Genomic DNA, 20,580 nt, shown 5'->3' on the forward strand with positions numbered 1-20,580 from the left:
TGTATGTGTAATGTTTACTGTTAATTTTTGTTGTTTTTCACTTTATATATTCACTTTGTATGTTGTCTACCTCACTTGCTTTGGCAATGTTAGCACATGTTTCCCATGCCAATAAAGCCCTTGAATTGAAATTGAATTGAGAGAGAGAGAGAGAAGAGAGAGAGAAGAGAGAGAGAAGAAAATAGGGGTTGTTCCCCTGTGTCTGGGCTGGGCAACATGTCGGGCCAGGGGTAGGGGCTGGGGTTTGGGAGGGATATGCAAATGACTGCTGCCTGTCAGCCTTCCCCCTCAGAGTCAGTAGTGGAGCACGCTGATCCACACACCTCACACACACACACACACCCACACAGCATACAGAAGGCTGGGGGAGCTTAGTCAGCACGTCCCCCGCTCACTCACACACTCGTGTTTGTGTATGGAGCTGTGGCATTCCTAGAGACCATCTCTATCTTTCACTCTCCTCTGTCTGTCTCCCCCTTTTTCACCTGTCCTTTACTTTACATTTGGTTGTGCTCTCTCCCTCCCTATTTCCCTCTTCCCTTCTCCATCTCATTCTCTAGGTTTTCTTCTGTTCTGCCTATTGCTGGCAGCTGTCTGGGAGAGATGTGTTGAAGAAGAGAGATGCAGGACAGGTCAGATTGCTGTTGACACTGCAGATGTTTGGACTAGAGGTTTCCCTCAGGGCTAACTGAAGACAAGACAACAACACTGCAGAGGTTTGGACTAGAGGTTTCCCTCAGGGCTAACTGAAGACAAGACAACAACACTGCAGGCACCTGACACACAGATCTTTTTTAAAATCTCCTTTCTAGATATCAATTGGTTCCTTAATCATTTATATCGGTCCTCCTTTTTGGTGCTTTCCACGGGTGCTATTTTGGCAGCCTCTACGAAGAGAAAATGAGGTCCAGGTTTTCTCAAGCTGCTCTGCAGCCCTTTATTCTAGGAGTGTTCCTGTCACTGGTGGACACCAAAGGAACCTTCTATGGAACAGGCCATGGGAACCCGTTCTTTGGAGGAAGTCATGGCAACAGATACAACCTGTACAAGGCTGGAGTCAACCCACACTACACCCCAGGAAAACCCATGACCCGCCACAAGTAAGTGCATCTCCTGAAACTGCGTCTAGCTTCAACTTTACTAGTCATACATTTATACAGCACCTCTCCAAGTGATTGACAAGGCAATAAGGATTTCCATGGCAAATAGAATATGGGCTTATAGCTCTTTTCCACATGAATCTTATATCTTAACCCATGTCACGGATGGGTAATACAAATATGCTTTCGGTTACTGTATCGCTTCAATAACACTGGCTGAATTGACTCTGTTTCTCTCTCTCTCACACACCGTCAGCCTATCTCTGCGGTTAAAACCATCTGTGACTGAAGATAAACATTATGAAGAAACAATGACATTCTGCATTATGGAGACAAAGAGCTCATTATAAGAGGAGAGCTGAGCTGATGTCAGGGGTATTGATCTTCTGAGCTCTGTGTTTTGTGCACGTGCACGCGGACGTGTGTGTGTGTGTGTGTGTGTGTGTGTGTGTGGGTGGGTGAAAGCTCCATTAGAAGCAGACATACAGCTGGGTACCCCTAGCCAGATGGGAGTGATGCTAATAGAAGTCTAAACCAGTACCAAGGATTGTTGGTTTTGGATCCTGTTTTAGTCATGTAGTAATTCACAGCTCAATTCAATCAAACCCTTATTGAGGTATGATATATTTTGTGAAGGGAAAACCTACTACTACTACTACTTGACAGGCTTCCCTCACGTTGAGTCTTGGGGCTTGTGTCAAAATAAGAAGTGTGTCTATGCTGGCTAAAGTTTGGTCATGAAGACATGACTGTGGTGAATTTGTGTAATTCTCAGTGTAATTCAATACCAGGCTACAGTAGATTTACAGTAAGGGGTAAACATGTGGGGACATACTTTGTGCTCCGACGCAAGTAAAGCTTTTGATCTCTTCTAGTCACCACCAAATACTTACCCAAGTGATAAAATAGCTGTCTCTGGGGGGATAATCTCTCGCTCCACTTCCTGTGGTACTCTCCCTCGTTTTATTATAAAACCTTAAAAAGTCTATCATGGCAATTCATTGATTATACACACGAACATAGGAATTGTTAGGTTGTTTGTCCCTGGGGACTTTCTGCTGTCTCCTTTCTCTCATTCTCCTGCTTGGCTTCCCCTGAGAGATGGACCACTCTGGACAGCTCCCTGCTGTTTTCCTCTACCAGCCCCAGCAGACAGAGCCTGGTCTGGCCCTACTTAGACTTTACCCTCACCCTCCTCACCACTCCCTCACCCCCTCTTTACTCACCACTCCCTCACCCTTTACCTCACCCTCCTCCCTCCTCCCTACTCGCCACTCCCTCACCCTTCCCTCACCCTCCTCTTTACTCACCACTCCCTCACCCTCACCCCTCCTACACCCTCACCCCTCCCTCACCCTACTCCCTTCTCATCCTAATTCATCAAGCAGACAGACCCTGACCCAGCCCGACGTAGTCTTTATTCCGCCTCTTAACCCGCCTCTATCACCCGCCTCACCCATAGCCAGAGGTGGAAAGTAATAATTGAGTAGTACTTTTTGCAGTATTTTTCAAAGTATGTAATTTGACTTCAACTTGAGCAGGATATTTCAGTATTCTTTCCACCCCTGGTGAGGGAGTTAAAGGAAGTTTGTGAGTGAGGGAGTGCGTGAGGGAAAGAGGGAGTGAGTGCAGTGAGGGAAAGAGTGTGAATGGGTGAGTGAGTGAATGTCAGCTGGTCCCATGGAGAAACAGAGGGGTGAACGAGGGATTGAATGGGTGAAAGAATTAGACATGTTTATTTCTGGAGTCTGAAGTATATTGAAGTCTGGCAATTTTATTGTTTATGCACCTCATTTTGCATTGCGTTTTTATTTATTAAAACATTTTAATTGCTTTGAATGTTTAATGTTAATTGCATATTTTTGACAAATCTGTAGTTTTCTTTTACATACAGATGTACCTTATTGCAACTCATATAAGAAAATGTAGTTCCTACTGTACATTCATTTCCTCTCTTCCTTTTTCAATGTAATGCATTGAAAAGATTATGTGAAACAATGTTCAGGTAACCTAATTATCAAGGTCAATTTTTGTATTTTTTAAAAAAGTAACTCAATTACTTTTTCTCTGAGTACTTTTTAAAGGCAGAATGGTCAAAACCGGGAAAAAAGGAACTAGAGAAAGATAGGAGCACTGGAAAACCGCTGGTAGCCTTGACGAAACAAAACGAACTGTCAACAGACAAAGAACCCAGGTATAAATACACTGGGGATAATGGGGAAGATGTGAGAGACCTGGAGGGGGGTGGAGACAAGCACAAAGACAGGTGAAACAGATCAGGGTGTGACATCAGTACTCTTTCCACACCTGCCCTTATCCTTAGCCTCATCCTTTCCTCACATTAATTGACCCAGAGAGATCTCTCCTAATGTTGTCTTTATCCCGCCCTAATCCATATATTCACCACACCATTCCTCACTAGATCTCACTCACTCTCTCTCCCCTTCCTCAGTCTCTCTACCCTCACCCTCAATTAATCACTCGCTCACTACCTCTCCCTCCCCCTCTTCTTCAACCACCTTCCTCCTTGTCATTCCGTCTCACCCTCAACCTCCCCCTTCCTCCCTATCTCTGTCACTCCATCTCACCCTCAACCTCCCCCTTCATCCCTATCACTCTGTCTCACCCTCAACCTCCCCCTTCCTCCCTATCCCTCCCGCTCACCCTCAACCTCCCTCCCTATCACTCCGTCTCACCCTCAACCTCCCCCTTCCTCCCTATCCCTCCCCCTCCCCCTCCCCCTCCCCTTCCTCCCTATCCCTCCATCTCACCCTTGCCTTACATCTCCATAGAGACAGTAGGTGTTTTACAGTGAAGTCTAAAATGGCTGAAATGCCACTGCAACTGTGCTGTCACAAGACAGGGTCTAGTGCTCCTTTATAGTGGCAGATTATTTGGTTTACGACAGGGACACTGATGCCAATATGTTTAAATATACACACAGGAACACACACATATGCATTTCCAGATTCATGGTCTATAACCTTGGCATAGGAGTAGAATAGGCACTTGAACCCCTGCAGCCAATGAGTCTCTAAAGAGTTGAGTGTGGCAACCTTTAATTCTTTGCCTTTAGCTGCAGTGGAGACATAGTTGAAGGTAAACAAAAAGAGACAGGTGGACATCTATCTATCCTCCAGTTGTATTAATAGGCTGTCTAACTCACCCAGGTCATACAGGACCCTGGGGATCTGTCACAGGCAAACAGCCACCATAGATATATGACTTCAGTTGGTGTCTGGGGCAGTGGATATGTCCTATATAACCGAAAGTATGTGGGCACCTGCTCGTCAAACATCTCACTACAAAATCATGGGCATTAATATGGGGTTGGTCCCCCCTTTACTGCTATAACAGCCTCCACTCTTCTGGGAAGGCTTTCCACTAGATGTTGGAACAAATTAACTTTTAACAAGGCACACCTGCATCCCAGGTGACTACCTCATGAAGCTGGCTGAGGGAATGCCAAGAGTGTGCAAAGCTGTCATCAAGGCAAAGGGTGGCTACTTCGAAGAATCTCAAATATAGAATATATTTTCATTGTTTTTATTACCACATGATTCCATGTCATTTCATAGTTTTGATGTCTTCACAATTATTCCACAGTGTAGAAAATTGTAAAAGTTAAGATAATGAGTAGGCGTGTCCAAACTTTTGACTGGTACTTTACTTTACTAATATCACACGCGCTGTAATGAGCCTGTGTGTGTGTGTGTGTGTGTGTGTGCGTGTGTGTGTATGTGAGCGAGATTATCTGGAATTTCTAACACCTAGAAATACCAGTAATAACATAACACACGTACAAACTACATAACAAAATACATTTATTTCCGTAGGCTACTAGTCACTACATGGAATTAACACATCACAACGTTCTCCGTCTAGTCTTCAGCTGTTTTGGTGCGTTGGACGTTTTTCTTGTTTTGCTTTTAACTGTCTTGTTGCAATGGAGCATGTGATTTGACAGCCGTTCAGTCCCATTCATGCCGACTATTTCCTGGTGGGAGGGAATGTGGCCCTCTCCTCATTGGTAGTAACAAGGTAGACAATGATCACAATGCCTACAACTGGACTGCATGGGGACTTACACAGACCATAGAGGGCTACAGGGGGAGTATTGGGGAAAATGTTTGTTTGCACTCCAACTTAGCTCATTGGGATGTTGTTTGTGATGTATTCTACTGCTGCCATGTTTCTGTCTTCATTTTAACATAACTCCAGAAATGTAGTGGTTGCAGACACAGCATTCAGAGGGAGGGCTCCACAGGAAACTTATGGAGTGCAGCCCCAAGCTAGATTCACATGGGACTGTATGGTCCTGTGTCATTTATCTCAAACTCAAGCAGGAGTCAAGCCAATTCAATGCAAGTTTAGCATTTTGAGGTATTTCCATGTGAAAATATCATGGGATGCTGCTTATGATGGTACTGCTTTTTGCTTGGTGGTGTTCTGTTTTGTTGGTGGCCCTCTACTCACCGATGGTAAACAAATATTACAATGTTAAACTTCTTCGGTGTCCCTTCCACGGGACGGTTGAGCTAACGTAGGCTAATGCAATTATCATGAGGTTGTAAGTAACAATAACATTTCCCAGGACATGGACGCGTCTGATATTGGCAGAAAGCTTAAATTCTTGTTAATCTAACTGCCCTGTCCAATTTACAGTAGCTATTACAGTGAAATAATACCATGCTACTGTTTGAGGAGAGTGCACAATTTTGAACATGAAAAGTTATTAATAAACAATTTAGGCACATTTGGGCAGTCTTGATACAACATTTTGAACAGAAATAAAATGGTTCATTGGATCAGTCTAAAGCTTTACACATACACTGCTGCCATCTAGTGGCCAGAATCTAAATTGCAGCTGGGCTGGAATAATACATTATGGCCTTTCTCTTGCATTTCAAAGATGATGGTACAAAAAAATACAAAATAACAGTTTTTTTTTCTTCTTTGTATTATCTTTTACCAGATCTATTGTGTTCTATTCTCTTACATTCCTTTCACATTTCCACAACCTTCAAAGTGTTTCCTTTCAAATGGTACCAAGAATATGCATATCCTTGCTTTTGGGCCTGAGCTAGAGGCAGCTAGATTTGTCATTTTAGGCGATAATTAAAAAAAAGGGGCGGGTTCTTAAGAGTCAGCTGATTCTCACAAACATCTTGTCAATAGACTCTGAAAATGGTTGTGTGAGCCAGACCCAGATATGGGTACCAGTGGGTAGGGGGCATAGGCTATACCGGGTCTGTCTGTCCGTCCGTCTGTCCGTCCGTCCATCCATCTGATAAACTTGACAATTACAAGTCGTGTATACAGTATATTGTTAGATTTGCAGAGATGACAGCAGTGATAGATATTCTTGACATTCTCCAAGATCAAATCAAAACAAATCTTACTTTTTAGGGCCTTCCTCTGACAGTGCCTGGTATAGACGTCCTGGATGGCAGGAAGCTTGGCCCCAGTGATGTACTGGGACGTGGGCATTGCGGTTGGAGGCAGAGCAGTTGCCATTCCAGGCGGTGATGCAAACAGTCAGGATGCTCTCGGTGGTGCAACTGTAGAACTTTTGGAGGATCTGAGGACCCATGCCAAATCTTTTCAGTCTCCTGAGGGGAAATAGGCATTGTCGTGCACTCTTCACGACTGTCTTGGTGTGTTTGGACCATGATAGTTTGTTGGTGATGTGGACACCAAGGAACTTGAATATCTCAATCTGCTCCACTACAGCCCTGTCGATGAGAATGGGGCTGTAGAGGCTTTGACATGGATGCATTCAGCGATAGTCAACTCTGCTGTTGTGTGCTGTATGGGTTCATAATGGAGAACCAGAGGTTAGAAATAACTTTTTAATACTCTTTAATATTTCTCAACAAGCAGTTGAGCTTGTCACTATGAGTTTTATACTGCTTTCTCTTTGCTCACTCATAATGTGAAGTAGATGTCTGACAGATATTGGGGCGGCAGGGTAGCCTAGTGGTTAGAGCATTGGACTAGTAACCGAAAGGTTGCAAGATCAAATCCCCGAGCTGACAAGGTACAAAATCTGTCGTTCTGCCCCTGAACAGGCAGTTAACCCACTGTTCCTAGGCCGTCATTGAAAATAAGAATTTGTTCTTAACTGACTTGCCTAGCAAAATAAAAAGACAGGCATGAATTATACTGTAGCAAACACAACATACTTTCCCACGATGGCAGTCATTTTACTCCCGGACTGCAATCCCTTAGTTTTAGTAGCTATGGCCTAAAGTAGATTAAATGCATCAGGAAATACCTTGGGCTAAAGAGAGGTATTTAAATGGGCTAGCATAAGAACTGCCGCTATTTGAGTCTTACTGTGCTTCCAAAAGTAAACAAGCTATAGGAAATGCACTGTATACGTCTGAGCTGAGTTCTGGAAAAACAGTACCTGCATCGTTTAATTGTTCTAAGACAGGGATGGGCAACTGTTGCCCACAGGACCCCTTTTCAAGGCTCTTTGATGTATATTTTTTTTTGGGGGGGGGGCTCAACTTGCTTTAATTTCTCTAAATTGGGTTGTGCATCATCGGTTTATCTCTCGTTATGTAAGTCACTGATTAGCCCACGCCAGCTAACATTTTTCAGATTGCTAAGTTAGTTTAGCGGCCAGCAATGTAAACTTGTATCATGGTTGAATAACCTGCTGGGGGACCCCTATTGATTGTCTCACTCAGATATCATATTAAAAACTGCACCTGCATCATTTCATTGTTCTAAGACAGGGATGGCCAGGAATTTAGTTATAAAATTGCAAAACGTTTATAATTACACAAAATGTACTCTAAAAAGGGGGGGGGCAACTGCGGCCCCCCGTGATGAGTTTCAGAAGAGAGAGAAAGAGAGACAGAGAGATAGAGAGACCGAAGGAAGGAGAGAGAGAGGGGCCGAGAGAGAGCCCGAAGGAAGGAGAGAGAGAGGGGCCGAGAGAGAGAGAGCCCGAAGGAAGGAGAGAGAGAGGGGCCGAGAGAGAGAGAGCCCGAAGGAAAGAGAGAGAGAGGGGCCGAGAGAGAGAGCCCGAAGGAAGGAGAGAGAGAGGGGCAGAGAGAGAGAGAGCCCGAAGGAAGGAGAGAGAGAGGGGCAGAGAGAGAGAGAGCCCGAAGGAAGGAGAGAGAGAGGGGCCGAGAGAGAGAGAGCCCGAAGGAAGGAGAGAGAGAGGGGCAGAGAGAGAGAGAGCCCGAAGGAAGGAGAGAGAGAGGGGCCGAGAGAGAGAGAGCCCGAAGGAAGGAGAGAGAGAGGGGCCGAGAGAGAGAGAGCCCGAAGGAAGGAGAGAGAGAGGGGCAGAGAGAGAGAGAGCCCGAAGGAAGGAGAGAGAGAGGGGCCGAGAGAGAGAGAGCCCGAAGGAAGGAGAGAGAGAGGGGCCGAGAGAGAGAGAGCCCGAAGGAAAGAGAGAGAGAGGGGCCGAGAGAGAGAGCCCGAAGGAAGGAGAGAGAGAGGGGCAGAGAGAGAGAGAGCCCGAAGGAAGGAGAGAGAGAGGGGCAGAGAGAGAGAGAGCCCGAAGGAAGGAGAGAGAGAGGGGCCGAGAGAGAGAGAGCCCGAAGGAAGGAGAGAGAGAGGGGCCGAGAGAGAGAGAGCCCGAAGGAAGGAGAGAGAGAGGGGCAGAGAGAGAGAGAGCCCGAAGGAAGGAGAGAGAGAGGGGCCGAGAGAGAGAGAGCCCGAAGGAAGGAGAGAGAGATGGGCCGAGAGAGAGAGATCAGGAAAGACATTTTGGGGATCATATGCCAGACTGATCGTAGGTTGAAACTTTTTGGAAAGTTTCTTCCCTGGTCCACAAATAAATCTGTTTGAAGGGCAGGTAGGCAGGACCGTTGCAGGACCGTTGCAGGACCATTGCAGGACCGTTGCAGGACCCTTGCCTGACCGTTGCAGGACTGTTGCAGGACCCTTGCAGGACCGTTGCAGGACCGTTGCAGGACCGTTGCAGGACCCTTGCAGGACCGTTGCAGGACCGTTGCAGGACCGTTGCAGGACCCTTGCAGGACCCTTGCAGGACCGTTGCAGGACCCTTGCAGGACCGTTACAGGACCCTTGCAGGACCGTTGCAGGACCGTTGCAGGACCCTTGCAGGACCCTTGCAGGACCGTTGCAGGACCCTTGCAGGACCGTTGCAGGACCCTTGCAGGACCGTTACAGGACCCTTGCAGGACCCTTGCAGGACCGTTGCAGGACCCTTGCAGGACCGTTGCAGGACCCTTGCAGGACCCTTGCAGGACCGTTGCAGGACCCTTGCAGGACCCTTGCAGGACCGTTGCAGGACCCTTGCAGGACCCTTGCAGGACCGTTGCAGGACCCTTGCAGGACCGTTGCAGGACCCTTGCAGGACCCTTGCAGGACCGTTGCAGGACCCTTGCAGGACCCTTGCAGGACCGTTGCAGTTGAGAACAACATGTTAAAATCACACTTCACATTGTCACTACAAGTATGGAAGACAACAAGAGAAGGTGTAGAATCTTCAATGTTGGACATAAAAGACTGTAAAAACAGGAGGAAATCAGCAGTGATTTTAATAAGAAATCTGTCCAAGTATTTCCACGCATCATAGAGTGACACGTGATCGTATACAAATGTTAGCAAGGTTTGAACTTATGCTATAGTCAAACATATCTGTTTGGGTTCTTACAAATCATTAGTAATTATGTTTCGGGTCCCCCAACCACCCACTCCAGAAAAGCTGTTGATCCCTGGAGCATAGTGTTTGGGGAGGAGAGAGATTGTGAGAAAGTTAGGAAATGAAATATAAATTGAGAAAGAGAGAATGAGGAGGAGGAGCAGAGAAAGAAGGAGAACAAAGAAAAGGGGGAGATGGATTGAGAGGTGAGTTGTTTTGGGAGAGGTTCAGGGACTACTTGCAATAATATTTGCCAAAGCGCTCCATAGGAGAATTTGAAAGGGAATGATCCTTTCCCCTTCGGAGACTCAGAGGGGATTTAGGAACTATAAGGATATACTGGAAATATTTACAGTGGGACCAGACCTACACCAGAAAAATGACTTACTCACAGGCTGAATCACACAATTGGCTAGCGTCGTCCGGGTTTGGCCGGGGTAGGCAGTCATTGTAAATAAGAATTTGTTCTTAACTGGCATGCCTAGTTAAATTAAGGCCAATATATTAGAGACACATTTTCCCCCTCAGATTACACAGATCCACAAAGAATTCAAAAACAAACCCAATTTTGATAAACTCCCATATCTACTGGGTGAAATACCACCGTGTGCATCACAGTAGCACAATATGTGACCTGTTGCCCCAAGAAAAGGGCAACCGGTGAAGAACAAACACCATTGTAAATACAACCCATATTTATGTTTATTTATTTTCCATTTTGTACTTGAACTATTTGCACATCGTTACAACACTGTACTTAATATGACATTTGAACTTTTGTGAGTGTAATGTTTACTATTACATTTGTATTGTTTTTTTCACTTTTGTTTATTATCTACTTCACTTGCTTTAGCAATGTTAACATATGCCAATAAAGCCATTAAATTGAATTGAGAGAGAGAGTGGAGAAGTATTGGGAGAAAGGGTGAGGAAGGGGCTGTGCTCTGTCTTTTGGGGGAGGTTGGGGGGAGTTGTGAGAGGTGAGGCATAGAGAGAAAGAGGGTGAGGCAGGGTGGGGTAAGGTTGAAGAGGAAGGTTTGTTTTTGGGGAGAGAGCTTGGAAGGTGAGATATCTGTTTTGGGTAGTGTGGAATGGTTGAAAAGGATGACGAGATAACTTTCTTTCAGGCAATAGCATGTAGGGTTATCGACAGATCTCTGTTGTGTACACATCTTTGATGGTGAAGATGGAAAGACTGAGAACAGTGTGAAGTTTAATCCTCTCATCTCAGATCCTGGATCAGTCCATCCCTGTTCCCCAGAGTCAGGATTAATGCAGTCTTACCACAATAGACCAAGTCCAAATTCTCAGTACCAGGACAGCAGCTGAGCCAATCACTCACTCACTCTCTCTCTCTCATACACACACACACACACACAGCTGTGAAGCCCTTGTAATCTTTACGGCTCTTGCTTTGCGGTCTCAGTGGTTGTGAGGCGAGGAGGTCAGATCTCCAGTGTGTGTGTGTGTGTGTGTGTGGTGCTGTTCCCAGGTTTATCTCTTCATCTCCATTAACGTTCTCTGTTTCTCATTGACCCTATTTGCTGCTTTCCAAAGCAGATGGATTGGCCTTGAGGTGCTCTGGCCCAAATCACTGTCTGTAGAGAGACACACTGAGTTCACAGTATCTTAGCTCTCTCTCTCACACTCTCTTTCTCTCTCTCACTTTCATGCTCTCCCACTCTCTCTTTTTACCCTCCCTCCATCTCTCTGTATGTCTTTGAGACACCTGCTAGGAATGAATAACACGCAGAGACCCAAATTACATTGACAGACCCATGAAAGGGGGGGCTGGAGAGAAGGGAGGAGGAGAAGAGGGGGTAAAAAAGGGGGGTGACAAGTTGGAGAGAAAGGAGAGAGTAAGTTTGAGGAGAAAGTAGAGGAAGAGGGAATGGGAGAAGGATGAGGGAGAGGGAGGGTAATCAGAGTGGAGGAAGTAAGGAGAAGGAGGAGGGGAGAGAGGGATGAAAGCAAGCAGGGAAAGAAGGAGAGGAGGGGAGCAGAGGCTTTCTGGTGGCTGTGCCCATTTGTATTCCTGGTCTTTAGGCCTCAGTGATAAGAATCTGAAGGTTGCTCACTCAGCCCAGATGTGCACCTGACAAAGAAATCTGGGAGTGTAGTCTGTTTTCCCTCCTCCATCTGACACCACACACACAAACACAGTCTCCTTTCCATCAGCTGTCAATCACCTTAACTTCTTAACCCTAAAACAGGCTTCTCCTTGCACTCTCATGAATGAGCCAATAACAAGAAGTTAAGCTGTTTCATACTGTCAATATATCCTTTATAGGGAGGAAACTACCAGCATTTTACTGTATGATTCTAAAACCAGTTGTGATGTTGTGCATTTTACTGTAAAGGAGGTCTTCTACATGAGTGTGGGTGTGAGGGGTGTGTTCATGTTTGCCTTTGTCTGTGTACGTGTGCACAGTGATTTGCATGTGTACTTTCTTGCTTTTTGTTATTTTGAGAAAATGGACACAGACTTTTCCAAGGGCACAATATATCCCTCCCACTAGAAAGTGGCGTTAGTGCAGTCCATTGACTCGAAGAACATCCCATAATACTTCACCAGGTCAGGTCACACGACAGCACAGCTAACCACTTCCTTGACGACGCACACCCCGGCAACAGGTTTCCTGCTCTGTATGAAAGGAACCCAGTCATTCCTGCTCCAGTCCCCTATCAATAGAGTCAACACATGGAGAGAGCGAGAGTTCACTCACACACACACACACACACACACACAGAGAGAGAGAGAGAGAAAGCTAAGGGATGCCTAAACCAATAAGGCAGTGGTTTCTCATAATTTCCGACAGCCTGTCCTCTCTCTTTGCCCCATGAACCTGTTAACTTGGCATACACACACTTCTCTGCCTCAAACGTATTCCCTCATTTTCCTCCAAAACACTTCTGTGTGCCCTGGAACTGCTGTGGAGCAGTGCTACGTTTCACACTTAATAATAAGTATCCCTTGGAACCCCAACAACATCTAACGTCCTAAAGAAGCCGGAGCACTGCTTCCTGTGTGGACTGGCCTAGGAACATTTAGCAGTTGCTATAGTTGCACTGGCGTCAAAGTGACAGAATGAGCGTGCAGAGCCTCTTGGAGACAGTCGATGGCTCAACAACACATATGACTTCATGTAGGATTTTGGCCTCAAGTATAGTAAATGCGGGAATCAGTGTCATTGGAAATGTCTAACATGGGCCAGAATTCAACTTGATTTTCATCACTGCACTTTCAGAATGTGTGGTACGGAATGAGTGAATTCCAACCTTGGCCATTGTGAAGAGCTGCTGTATGTGCTGGAGTGGCAACTGGCACTAATGCTGTTATGGACAGAGTTCTACAGGAGAAACAGCATTGGCTTGAGGATTTGATGATATCCTGTTGTTGTTTTTGTCGTTATTGATATTCGCTCTCTCTTTCTATCAGAAACCACTGTGCGTATGTGGTCCAGAAGAACATCACGTGTACGACGCAGGACGGTATGGCCACTTACGTGACGGCAGAGTACACGACCAAGTGCATCTGGGGGCAGAAGTGTCCTGTCGTCATGTAAGTACACTTCACTTGCTCACGCGCACACATTTACACTGACTCAGCACACACATTTACACTGACTCAGCGCACACACACACAGGCACACATACTCACATGCAATCATCACATATGCTGCTGCTACTCGGTTATTCATACTGTATCCTGATGCCTAGTTACTTTACCCCACCACTCCAGTATCCCTGCATATTAAATATGGTAAATATGGTATTGGCACTGACCCTGTATATAGCTTACTTACTTTTAATAGCTCACTTCTTTTTTTTATGGAACTATTGCATTGTTGGGAAAGGACAATTAAAACATAAAACTGGAAACTATATAATTACTGTAGAGAATTCAGACCCAGCAGCCTCTGACACTCATACGTGTGCGGGGGCAGAAAGATGGGGCTGAAAAGGATACTGACAATGAGACTCAACCACTGTTGTACACTTTCCATGTATTTTTGACGAGCATGGCAAAGCAGTCAGTGTGCTTTGCATTTGGACCAATGATATGTATAAATCATGGATGACTGACAGGGGGCGCTGTTTGGAAACAACCGTGCAGCCATGATGGTACTCCTATTGCAAACAAGATTTTGGAAGCTTTAGAATGACATGTTATAATATCTACATTAGTTTTTGACGAGTATATTCTATTACATACACCTTATTGCATACTTTAAAATTATATTATGTGAACTGATCATTTAAAAAAAAAATAGGTTAAAAATCTTTTCCTTAAAGTTATTTTTGTGCTGTCCTCTGGTGGTGTCAGTGTGTACTACTAGTTAACGCCATGCTGTCCCCCCAGCTGCACACCCAACTGTGTTGTTTTGTCAGTGGCTCTGTGACTCTGAACTGGCCACAGGGGTTTGAAAGTGTTGTTTGACCATTTCTTTTCATCCCAGTGGATTATAAATAAACATATATTATGGTAATTCATGTAATGAGGGTGTGAGCTGGGATGTCATATTCTCTCTGGTGTGACTGAAGCCTCTCAAAGGTCCTCTGTAGTGACCTCAAAGAGATAAATAGTCAAAAGATTTCGACTTCAAATAAAATGGAGGGAATCAGAAAGACCCTTTTTTTTTTTACAATGACAACCTACCCTGGCCAAATCCTCCCCTGACCCGGACGACACTGGGCCAATTCTGCGCTGCCCTATGAGACTCCCAATCACGGCCGGTTGTGATACAGCCCGGAATTTGAACCAGGGTCTGTAGTGACAGCTCTAGCACTGAGATGCAGTGCCTTGGACCACTGTGCCACTTGGGAGATGGAGGGAACGTGAGAGAAAGAAAGAGGGTAGAGATGACTATTCTTCATTAGAAGAGTAGTGTAGACCCTTTAGTGAGATAACAGACGTAGTGAGGGTAATAAACCTGGTAACAATCCCTCACCTGAGCCTGTAATCTCCACACTACACCATCTCTTTATCCCCTAATCTACTGTTTATACCCTTCACCATCTCATTATAAACCCCCTAATCCTTTGATCTATCCTGTCCTGTCCTCTCCTCCCATCTCACTTCCTGATCTCTTATCATCTGCTCTCTCTTCCTCTCCATCCTCCACTCTTTCTCTCTCCTATCTCCATCCTCCACTTCTGCTCTCTCCTCCTCTCCATCTTCCACTCCTGCTCTCCATCCTCCACTCCAGGTACCGGACCTTCTACAAGCCTAAATACAAGGTGGGTTATAAAACCATCACTGAGCTGGAGTGGAGGTGCTGTCCTGGCTACTCTGGAGAGAACTGTTACGATGGACCCACCTCCCTGCCCGATATGATGCCCCCCTTCAGGGGTGGTGCCCCCCACCGCCCAGGAACGAAGGGATACCCTCACGGGCAGCCCAGACCCCCCTTGGACCACAAACCTGTCCCTGGGGGGGATAATTTGGAGCCTGGGAGGCCCTTCCCAAATCAGCCTGATAGTAGACCCATTCCCACTGGACAACTTCCCACCGGGAACAGCAAACCCAACTATGGTCAGACCAGACAGGGGTGGAATATTAACCAATTTATATTTTCAAACCCTGATTTACTCTTCCCTTTCCTTCCCTTGCCCTATGTAATCATCATTTTCTTTCTCTCTAGGTTATAAGGTTGGTGTTAGTGGAGAGCGTCTGGACCGTATGGAGGTGGACCTACGTCACCTAACCCAGGGTCTGGACATTCTGAACGGGGTGGTGGCTGGCCTGGAGGACCGTCTGCGCCTCTCTCTCCGGGAGGATACCACCAAGATGCTGGGCTCCCTGCTCTCCAGTGCCCCCCGTCTCTCTGACTCTTCCGTTGGCTTCGGGGTTATCCCAGACGGGACCCCAGACGGCCTGAAGGGGGCAGAGGGTTTCCCCGGGTTTGGGGATCTGGCTGGGAGGGTGACGGAGGTGAAGGATGAGCTCAGAGCCAAGGGACACATGCTGGAGGAGATACAGGTGGGTGCTAAGGTTTTGTGATTTGAATAGTTTATGCTAGATAATGGAAATGTAGAAAAACAAGTCATGTCCAAATCAATAATCAAACTTGTGGCACAATGCCAATCAGAACGATCCTGAATCTCAGTGTGAGATTCTGTACATCTTTGACTCTGCACTGACCCATTTCCACACAATGTCAAGAGTTTGAGGAAAGTGCTACCTAAAACCAAACGATTGTCATTCTCATTCATTAGGGTATGGTTCTGGGCCATGACTGGCAGCTGAAGAGGATGTTGGAGGCTGCGACCGGCAGGCCCATCCCTGGATCGGGCTCTCCCTCCATCATGGACCTGCTGGATGCTAAGCTTGCTGGGGTCCGCGCTGAGATCCTGGACGGCTTCGAGAGGCGTCTGTCTGGCCTGGAGAACCACTGTGAGGAGAGGATAGGAGAGGTCCAGAGACAGTGTCATAATGAACACATGAACGGACAGGAAAAGATTCAGCAGTCACTGGACGGCAGAGAGACTGGCCTGAGAGAGGAGCTGGGTACTCTGCAGGCCCAAATACAGGGACTGACCCTCACTGAGAGCTGCTGCGGACAGGTACCAATTCACTTTGGGGCTCTATTCAATCCATATAGCTGAAATTTAAAGGCAATTGTCCTGCTTTAGCAGACAATGCATTCACAGTAAATGCTGCATATGACAGCTCAATCGAAAATGTACTTTACATTTCTATCACACAATCTGTAACACACAATCTGTAACACACAATCTGTAACACACAATCTGTAAATGGCTTAAACATGTACATGACTGGCTTATTGCTACACTATATGCCTGACATGTCACTGTCATTGCAGGTGAACAGCCTGTCCAAGCGGGTGTTGATGCTAGAGGAGTCAGTGACGGGGTTAACAGAGTCTCAGCGCCAGCTCCAGGCTGCTCTCACTGACCAGACTATCCACATCGAGACCCTGATAGAGGCCCGTCTGGAGAACATGGATGCCCGGCTCAATGCCACAGAGTCTGGGGAAGTAGGGGTTGCCAGGGTGCCTTGGGACCTGGACGGCTTCAAGACCCTGGAGGACAAGCTGAAGGCCCTGGAGAACAGGGTGTTTGTGGCCGTGGAAGAGCTGAGAAACGCCACCGCCCCAGCTCTGCTGGAGGGTCAGGTGGTGCCCGCCCTGGAGACAGAGATAGAGTCAGTCAGGAGGAGGGTGGAGGGAGACCTGGACGGCATCCAGAAACAGCTCACAGACCTGGAGCTCCTCTGCACCTCCTCCTGCTCCCCTGCAACTACCCCTGAAGGAGGCACGGGGACAGGCCTAGCGGAGGAGGAGTGTGAGGAGGTGGAGAAGAAGGTGTCAGGTCGTCTGGACTCCCACGCCGACCAGCTAGACCATCTCAACACCACGCTGCAGACCCTTCTGAACCGTATCGCCCAGGAGGATGAGGAAGGCTCTGTCCAAGGAGAGATCACCCTCCTCAAGATCAATGTCAACTCTGTCAACCGCACCCTGAAGGGTCTGAGGGACTCTGTTAGCTTGTTCACTAAGGGAGTGGGCCAAGCTAATGCCACATGGACACACAGGGAGAACCAGCTAGCCACCGAGGTCCAGGGCATCACTAAGCTGGTGGGGCGCCAGGCCTCCCTCCTAGGGGCCGGGGAGCGCCGACTAGCCCAGCTGAAGGGGGAACTGGTGGGCCTGAGGAGGAGGCTGGCCGGAGAGCTGCAGGGCTGCTGGAGCACGGCCCTTGGGGTTCAGAGGGAGGTGAAGGAGGTGGATAGTCGTGTGTCCCAGGTGGAGGGACAGTGTGGCAGCCTGGGGGAGCTGGCGGACCACCTGGAGAGGATCAGAGCAGAGCTGGAGAGACACTCTGACTCGTACCTGTCACAGGTGAATGGAACGCTGGCCAGTCACTCTACACAGCTAGCCGAGCTGAAGGGAGAGATCAAAGACTGTGTTGGGAAGGGTTCAGCCAATCATAGGGGAGACCAGTAGCAGCCGAGCTACGGAGAGAGACTTGTGTGTGTCAGTAGTGTGAAGAGGATTCACATTTTCATCTGCTTTCCTTCATCTCCACTGATGGGAAAGGTGAGAAGAAATTCAGAGCAGGATTCCATCTTATTGCTTTGACCTACCCTAACTGTTCAGATCAGGGAAGGAGAGGAGATGAGGAGAAGAGGCTATTTGAAACTATTGACATGCACCCTTGGTTGTATAGTTGGGCAATATTTTCCCGAAAGGGATATTTTTGTTGTTGTTTTTCTGATATTTTTGTTGTTTTGACATTTTATTTGGATTTTTAACTGACTTTTTAACTTATATGAAGAAAAGATGGTTGCATTGTTATACTTTACGTATTGGAGATATGTGTAAAACCAATAACAAAAACAAAGTGAATGATGTAAGACTAATGAGCAGCTATGGGTTTCTACTGGCAAACACACTCCACTCTCTGTGTGGACTCTTCCTTTAAAAAGACTGGAGCCTATGTCAACATGAAAGGTGCTATAAGATTTGTAAACATTTGGTTTTTTTATTGTAAAAAAGAAATGCATTTCTCCTTAAAGTTTTGTGTTTTCTTCTTTGGTCATTCTGATGTCTAAGACAGAATAGTATTATGCTGAAGAGTTTTGATACTAAGGTGAACTAGTAGCCTGGTCCCAGATCTGGTTGTGCTTCTCCATCTCCATTGCTCATTGTCAAGCCAAACAATGAGTGACGGGCATTTGAAATGATGGCACAAACCGACTGGCACTCATACTAGGTCACTGGGCCTACTCATACAAAAAACCTCACATTACCCATGCAAGCTAAGGTAACTGAACTAAATGACTATCACCCTGTAGAACTCACCTTTGTCATCATGAAGCGCTTTGAGAGTCAAGGACCATACAACCTTCATCTTAAATGACACCCTAGAACCCCTACAATTTGCATACCACCCCAACAGATCCATGTATGATTAAATCTCTTAAGCACTGCAAACCGCCCTATCCCACCTGGACAAGAGGAATACCTGTGTGAGAACGCTGCTCATTGACTACAGCTCAGTTTTCAACACCATAGTGCCCTCCAAGCTCGTCACTAAGCTCATGGCCCTGGGTCTGAACTCATCCCTGTACAACTGGGTCCTAGACTTCTTGACAGGCCAACATCAGGTGGTGAGGACAGGCAACAACACTTCTGCCATACTGAGCCTCAACACAGTGCTTGCTCCTCCCCCTCCTGTACTCACATGACGGTCTGGCCGATCACGACTCTAACTAAATCATCAAGTTTGCTGACGACACGACAGTGGTAGGCCTGATGACCAGAACAGCAAGACAGCCACCAGGGAGGAGGTTAGAGCCTGGCGAAGTGTTTCCAGGGAAACAATCCCTCCATCAACATCAACAAAGCAGAGGAGCTGATCGTGGACTACATGAGACAGAAGAGGTAGCACGTCCCCATCCACGGGCCATAGTCTAGAGGTTAAAAAGCTTCAAGTTCCTTGGCTTGCACATCATTGAGGACCTGAAATGGTGCCACCACACCGACTCTGTGGTGAAGAAGGCGGAACAGCGCCTCTTCAACTTCAGGCGGCTGAAGAAATTTGTCATGTCACCTGAGCCACGGTCTGTTAACTCTGATACTGTCTAACGGAGAAGGTACAGGTACATCATAGCCGGGACTGAGAGACTGAGAAACAGCTTCTATCACCAGGCCATCACACTGTTGAACAGCCATCACTAGCCGGCTACCTGCCCAATACCTCTGCATCTTGAGACTAATGTCCCATGTGAGACATTGAACACTGGTAACTTCATATACTGTTTATATACTGTTGCTTACTCACTGTGTATGTATATACTGTATTCTACACATAGCCCATCCTAATATACCTACTATTGTACATACCATTTTCTTTTCCAAATGACATGCTGTCTATACAAACATCGCGTATTTATATACTGTAACTGCTCACGCCAATATACAGGATCTTTGGATTATTCATTGGACTAGTTCTGACAGTTCTTGATTTATTGATTATTTGTGTATTTGTATTGTGTTTGAGAGACATTCTACTGCCCTGTTGGAGCTACTAACATAAGACATTCTACTGCACTGTTGGAGCTAGTAACATAAGCATTTCACTGCACCTGCTGTAACACTTGCAAATCTACGTATACAACCAATAAACTCTGATTTAATTTGATTTCTCATGTTCTGATGCAGATCTAAGAATAACCAGCAGGAGGCATCAAATCCTCTGATAATGACAGAAGTTGTGGTTTATTCTTCATCATTTCAATAGTATTTCCAATACACAAGAACAGTATGTTAAACCCTTCCCCTCCTTATCAGGGACTGCACATTGCATACCATTCACTAAACAGAACAAAATGTTTTCCATGCCAGGTGGACTAGACTGTCAGACTACAGGGTAAACAGGAGGACAGGATGTGACTCAGCACTGTCACCAGGATGGGGAGGCTCCAGAGCAGAATGGAAGGGTGAGATGGAGGAAGAGAGGAGAGTGTTTGAAGAGCAGATGGGTGAACAGGCGTCACTCGTGTCCCTGACAGATATGCAGGCAGGAGTCACAACAAGGCTGTGGAATTACTGATGGAATGCACGCACACACAATATATATACAGAGTGATTATATATATATATATATATATATATATATACACACACACAATTGAAGTCAGAAGTTTACATACACTTAGGTTGGAATCATTAAAACTTGTTTTTCAACCACTCAACAAATTTCTTGTTAACAAAGTATAGTTTTGGCAAGTCGGTTAGGACATCTACTTTGTGCATGACACAAGACATTCTTCCAACATCTGTTAACAGACAGATTATTTCACTTATAATGATAGGATAATTG

General features: G+C 46.3%; 1 protein-coding gene across 1 annotated transcript; it reads left to right on the plus strand.

Annotated features, from left to right (window-relative positions):
• Nucleotides 1-314: 314 nt before the first annotated feature.
• LOC109868938 (EMILIN-3) lies at nucleotides 315-19,899 on the plus strand. The gene is made up of 6 exons (XM_031804195.1): nucleotides 315-1,100; nucleotides 13,169-13,291; nucleotides 14,940-15,265; nucleotides 15,375-15,712; nucleotides 15,949-16,296; nucleotides 16,557-19,899. The coding sequence occupies exons 1-6, from the start codon at nucleotides 901-903 to the stop codon at nucleotides 17,697-17,699; spliced, it is 2,478 nt and encodes an 825-aa protein (XP_031660055.1). The 5' UTR covers nucleotides 315-900; the 3' UTR covers nucleotides 17,700-19,899.
• Nucleotides 19,900-20,580: the final 681 nt, after the last annotated feature.

This window comes from Oncorhynchus kisutch, linkage group LG24 (genome assembly GCF_002021735.2).
Source record: "Oncorhynchus kisutch isolate 150728-3 linkage group LG24, Okis_V2, whole genome shotgun sequence".
Taxonomy (NCBI): Eukaryota; Metazoa; Chordata; class Actinopteri; order Salmoniformes; family Salmonidae; genus Oncorhynchus; species Oncorhynchus kisutch.